The 6,504-nt window shown below is 41.5% G+C and overlaps 1 protein-coding gene across 1 annotated transcript; it reads left to right on the top strand.

The window, feature by feature from the left end:
- Positions 1 to 127: 127 nt before the first annotated feature.
- fbxl22 (F-box and leucine-rich repeat protein 22) lies at positions 128 to 5,655 on the top strand (the record flags this gene model as incomplete). Its single annotated transcript, XM_083916167.1, is given in 3 exon segments — positions 128 to 172; positions 175 to 701; positions 4,957 to 5,655. Coding segments are annotated over 3 exon segments (921 nt in total). The 3' UTR covers positions 5,306 to 5,655.
- Positions 5,656 to 6,504: the final 849 nt, after the last annotated feature.

Below are 6,504 nucleotides of genomic sequence, written 5' to 3'. Positions count from 1 at the left end.
GCAGTACATTCTGGAGTTGTTTCTCTTTTTTTGTGTCACTCAGTGTTTCTGTATCTGAGAACTAGGCCAGGGCAGTGTAAACATCTGGCTCAGTCCAGCCCTTGCCGCCTATTGAGAGCCACGACAGATGGAAAGGGAGAGTATGGCACTAACACTTCCATCTTTGACAGTATACACCAGTTGTCTTCCAAAAATAGCCTGCACTCCCCAACCTTATATGTGCAGGCCTCCAGCATGTGCCTGAGGAGGCATCATGTATCTGGGCCACACAATACAGTCTGCGGGAGCATTGTTGCTGCTTACCAGCAGGCCTATCACCGCCACAGAGACGAGGCCTCTCTTTCTGTCTTGGGACGGCTCACCATGCATCTCACCCAGCTCAACCGTGAATGTCTCCTTCACCTTTTCTCTTTCCTAGACAAGGACAGCCGCAGGAGTTTGTCCCTGACCTGTCATCAGCTTTGTGAGGTCTTTCTGGACCCCTGCCTCTGGACTCTACTTCACTTCTGCTCCCCGTGTGAGCTGACAAGGGACAACTTTGTGCTGGGACCCTCATTGCGCTACTTGACAGTTAGCTGGTATTCCAGCAGGGTCCTACAAGTGTGCAACATAGAGGACTGGTTAAAGAGCTCGTTTCAGAAGGATATCTGCAGTAAACATGAGAGCCTGGTCAGCACTTTCCTGGCCCGTGTCTGTCACATGTGAGTGTTTTGTGTGTGCTTTTTTTTGTATTTTGTGATAAAACAGACCAACATAGGGTGGACAAACCAGCATTACTTTACAGTACAGTGTAATATATTAAAAGCAGTGGCTTTTTAGCCAAAACAAACAAAACAACATGTAATCAACATAAGTTAAGAGAGGGATTCAAGAGTTATTTACCTAACTTTATTTGAAAAGTCCCCAAGAAGTAAAATAATGCTCTAATTCACAATTTTTTAAGTCTATTTTTTATGTATTATATTAAATCCACTAGGCCTACACCTCAGAGGTAAATATAATACATTTTAACCCACTACATTTGTCTGACAGCTTTAGTTACTATTTTTCAACATGACCATAGAGCTGATTTAAAATCACATCTTCAATCAAAACCGAACATGATTAGAATTAAGTTATTTTGGATGTACTGTTTAAGTTATTCCTGTCATTTTGTCCACTCCTATAGCTGCTTTTCACAAGGGCCTGAAGTTTAAGTTTTCCGTTACAAATGAATGTCCAAACTTTTGTCTTAACATTTTGTGGATCAGATGTGTCTTGGGGATGATCACATAACTTCCCGGTTTTTCAGGGTCATTCACACCCACCACAGGAAACAAAATCGTTTTTCATTTAGAGGCACATGGCTTACTGAAACTGCCATGTTTAGCTGTAGGCAGCAGGGAAGAAAATCATTAGAAACAGATGGTGGATCCGGAGCTGGCTATAGAGACAGAAAAGTGACAAATCTGTGGGAAATAAGACTGATTCTATTAACTAACATAACTGTGGTCAAATATCTAATTATATTTATTGAATGATGTGAGTTGGATTTGATAGGTCACTGAAACGTAGCTGTATTGGCTTTTGTGTGCGTGGCTGGCTGCATGCAGGACTCAGCCTGGAGAGCCATAATGAGGTCTCTGGATAATTTCTTCAAGGGAGCCAGTAATAACCGTTGATCTGAGACAGACTGGCCACCACAGCTGGACAGGACGAGAGGAGGGAAGAGGGGCTGGCTCATTGGCTCAGTGTATGACCCTGTGAGGATTTCCTGTATTGTGAAATTGGAGACGCAAGACACGAGAGCTGTGAGACCAGTCAAAACTAGAACCACCTACTTTGTCTGGGTGCTGTATCTCAACGCCCATAAGCCACACTCACTGCATACTGATAAACCCTCCCAAATTGTCTTAGGGAATAGAGAGCAAGTGCACGTGACAAAGTGGGAGGGGACACAGAGAAGCTGTGGGGGTGATAAAGAGTGATTTGGCCACAGACCCTCCCAGTCAGCTGCAGCCTGGAGGTTTACGCAGGCAGGTGGAGCCTACAATTGGCTCTTTGTTGCTGTCAGAGGAATGAACATGTGCGTCTGTCTCTGCCTGCCTCTTCCTGGATAAATAAGACTCCACGCAAACTCTGACGCCAAGCTCATGTCTATCTTTTTTTTTTTTCATCATGGAAAAAAACTATAAAACATAGCATGTCTTTGGGCCTCTTTATGGTCTAGTTTACACTCTGATGTTAAATCAGTGATCGAGAACTCAGATTTTGTCGATCTTGGGTCACAGTATTAGAGTTATACAACATGAATTAACATGCCGTATGTGTGTGTGTGTGTGTGTGTGGCACAAAAAGCTTTGGCATGGGGCATTTATGGTCACATATTTACAAGTAGTTTAATTCCAACAAGGGTCAGTCTTGGGCTAATATTTAAGTTATAAGTCATGACTTCTGCTTGCAAAGTACACCTGCTTTTGAAAATATTCTTGATTGAATTTAGACCGTAAAAAAGGGTCAGAAATCTGTTCAGCATATTTGAAACAAACCCCTCCACTTGAGAGACCAAAAGCAGCTGAATGCTAAATGTATGTCTTAGTTCCTGTTTCGAGTCCACTGGATAATTTGACCAGACAAAATAACTCTTAGAAAACCAAGCCGATCATTAGAGAGATGATTATAGGTTGGCAGTGTGTGGTTCTGCTTGTGCTTAGCTTAGAGCTGACTGCCCTCCATGCAGTTTGTTTTAATGTAAACAACATCATGGAAAGAAGAGAGAGAGAGAGAGATGTAAGTAGGTAGATAGGTATACGTACATACACACACATTTATATTTATGAATATGTGCAAAAATGTATAAACACTGATAAGGACCTGAAGACAAATTGGATGATATCACTTGCTTTTCCCCACAGCACACCAGAATATCCTTGTGTTGTTAATGCCACATCGTTATTTGTTTTATTTCATCTCACATTCAAAGAGCTGCAACTGTATTAGATCAAAACAAAGGCACAGAGGACGTAAGTGGAATAAACCTGCTGTGGGGAAAAACTTGATAAACAATAAACAGACCTAATAGGAAATCAGAATCAGAATCAGAAATACTTTAATAATTCCAGGGGGAAATGATTTTAACTCCAGCTAAATCCCTTTCATATACTGTATGGTAGTTAGGTTAAAAAAGAATAGAGGTGGTTGTGTTCTCTGATAACCAGCTTTAAAAAAGATTTTTATACGCAAGGCCTTAATTGTGGAATTTATTCTTTTAATTGGTGTTTTTGTAGTTAATGAAAGGTAGGAAATGGTGAAGTAAAACAATTTTGCAAACTAATAATGGTCAACACACAGATCAGTTTACCACCACAAGACGTGATCAGATCCCTAAAGGAGAAAAACAGTTTCAATATGTTATTTCCATGGCCTAGGGAAGTTAAATCAATAGTTGTGTACATGAGCTACTCCCTCTCTCTCTCTCAAAGCCAGAGACCAGAGAAATGAGTCGCAAACTTGTGATCTTCATGTATAAGGTCTGGAGCTGTTCCATAGACAATGAATGGGAGACTGATTTTGTTTGTTTTCTTTTTTATACCTAGTGCTCTCAGCTCTGAAACCGAAAATGTAGCCATATACTCAGCACATTCCTCTTATTTTCATCTGTAACATCTCTCCCAATTCATTCATTCATATGGAGCACTTCCAGACTTTATACTTAATGACATCACACATGTTGCTCATGTTTACTAATGTTTTTGGACTTTCTTAGACCAGAAAAGTAACATGTATACATTTTGTTTCCCTTTAATGTGCCTAAAACTTTACGGCAAGTGTGCATTTGTGACTGAGAGAGTAAGTGGGGAATTTGATGAGGTCAGATAAAGACAAGGTGGCATGCAGTGAGTTATATGCTTTGATCGAGAAAATAATGATAAAAAATATCTGCACAGTGAGGGGAGGTGCCATGAGAGGGTGGATTATATAACAAAAGTTGATTCAGTTTTTATCTATGTCATGATTACCTCCATTTATTACACACCAACTGTCTCAACAATCTTTTGAGCTTGGTTTGAGCTCTACCCCACCTACTATTTTAATTTTTTTTTTTTTAATGGTTAATCTAAATATGTGCAGTCACATCGGCTGATAAAGCCCCACATTGGCCCCATGTAGCAATGTAACATGGCACGTGGCTCGACTGTGCTATCCCATGTTCAGAGGTTACTGGGACAGCTCCCTCAACACTTGCAGGCAACTGGGATATGTTTGGCTCACATGTGGTAAAGTGGTAAGATTATGTAAGTCTTTATGTAAGCTGCATCAGTGAACGTGAATGACATCCTCAATCCGTTGCCATCAGAGGGTCTGCCAGCTCTGTACTGCTGGCCTGCCAGTAGGTAGCAGTGCACTCCTGATACCTAGTAAGCATGCATTTCACAGGAACAGTTCACATTAATTTTTTAGAAGTAATTCTTGTAAAAATTAAGCATGGGAAAATGCATTTTTGTTATGCTCTTAATTCATCAAACATCCTGTCATTGTTCACCATTCTCCCATTTATTCACAAAAGCTTTTTGGAGGACGGAAACACATGCCCATTGGGACAGCGTGTAAAGAAAAGATAGCCTGGTCTACATATCAAACTGCTCTATCGTTAAACAGATCATGTTGCTGCCTCACAGTGGTGTTGTTTACATCTCTGTCACACACGGCTCAGATCAAGCCCCTGATCTCTATGTTCTCTGTTATCTGATTCTATTCAAGAGACCTGAAGAGTATTCATCTGAAAATAAGCACACACGCCAAACAGCATTGCTTACATAAGACTAGTCCATCTGCAAACAAACTAATCCCTCCGTACTATACAATATGTCCTAAGGCGTGATGACTAAAGATGACACAGAACAGGCTTATACTCTATCACGTTTACGGAAACCTGTCATTGGTTAATGATGTGACTGACTGCTGTGTGTGCTACAGGTGTCCCAACCTGCTCTGGCTGACCCTGTCTGGCTGTGGACACATCACTGACCAGGATGTGATCTCCCTGCTGCGAAGTTGCAGGAAGCTGCGCTGCCTGCACCTGGAGAACTGCGTGCGCATCACCGACTGCAGCCTGGAGGGTGTGGCGGCTCATGGAGACAGTCTGGAGGAGGTAAAAGTGGACTTCTGCAGGAACATCTCTCAGGCAGGGCTGCAGGCTGTCAGGGAGAAGAGGCCGGGGATCCAGCTGAGTGCAGTGAGGAGTGCTGATATGATCCCAGACAGTAAGCCTGAGGAGAGGGTGCCGCTCAGAAGGACACTGCAGAAAGTCCTGCAGTTCTCCTGATGGGAATGCCAGACCACAAGAATGGGCATTGCTGTAACTTTTGGATTTTTAATGACTCGATTGTTAAGAGGTTGTACATCATTTTTTACACAAACATGCTGAAATAGAGTCTTCCTTGTAAAGACGTGTTTTTTAAGCTGTCTCTATTCCATGTAATCCTAACCAGAATTCCAGACATGCTCACTACTAGAAGGCCATGCCCTATCTTGCTGTGTTAATGAAAGTGAAAGATAAGTAAGTAATAAGTACCTGCCCCATGATGTGGATCTCCTCCAACATTAAATGAGTTGTTTCTTGGCACCATGCTGCAGCCTTCCACTAAGTTTGAAATCAGACCAATAGTTTTTCTGTTATCCTGCAGACAAAGAACAAAAATAAAACAAAACAAAACTTAGCAGAGGTAATAAAGTCCTATAGTGTAAACAGGGGAAGGGGGGGATTTCTAATCCATAAACTAGAAACTAGAAACAGGAATGGTGCATTTACTGTATATGATTCCATTCTTGAAGGAATAGTTTTTGGAAATATGCTCATTCACTTTCATGCAGAGTTGATGAGATGATCAATACCATTACTTTTTTATTTGTGCTTTATTTGATAGGGACAGATACAATATAAATAGACAGACTGAAAACAGTTATCCAATCCAAAGTATCTTATGTGTTTATAGCAGATGCTAGTTTTCATCAACCGTCCCTAGAAGGGCTTTTAATCACAATTTCGATCTATCACATCTAGTATGGTAAATACGAAGCAGCTGTTTCACTCATCTTTAAGCCATGCTAAAATGCTGCTGGCTCCAGCTACATAGTGACCATTCTAAAGCAAAAGTGGTATCGATTCCTTTTCCTCAAACGCTCAACAAGAAAGGTAATGTTGTTTTTCCCAAAATGTCAAACTATTCCTTTAATAGCATTTGATAGTGTTTAAATATCACACAACTCCCCCTGAGGCACGACGCACACCTACACAGTACTAAAGAGCTCTCTCTGCTCTGCCTCTGTTATGATAAGACATGTCAGAGCCGAGAGGAAAGGTTCTCCAAGGGCAAAGTGGCGCTGTGCCTCGGATTGGAATCATGTTATATAAGGCTGTGAGACTTATGAAAGTAGGTTGATTAGGGGAGTGTGTCTGTCTGTAAATGCCATGTGACAAATGTATTGCAGGCTGCTGCTGCTGGGTCCTCCTGTCCTGTGTGC

The sequence above is a fragment of the Echiichthys vipera genome (genome assembly GCF_963691815.1).
Source record: "Echiichthys vipera genome assembly, chromosome: 7".
Lineage (NCBI taxonomy): Eukaryota > Metazoa > Chordata > Actinopteri > Perciformes > Trachinidae > Echiichthys > Echiichthys vipera.
This window is presented reverse-complemented; position numbering and strand designations above follow the sequence as displayed.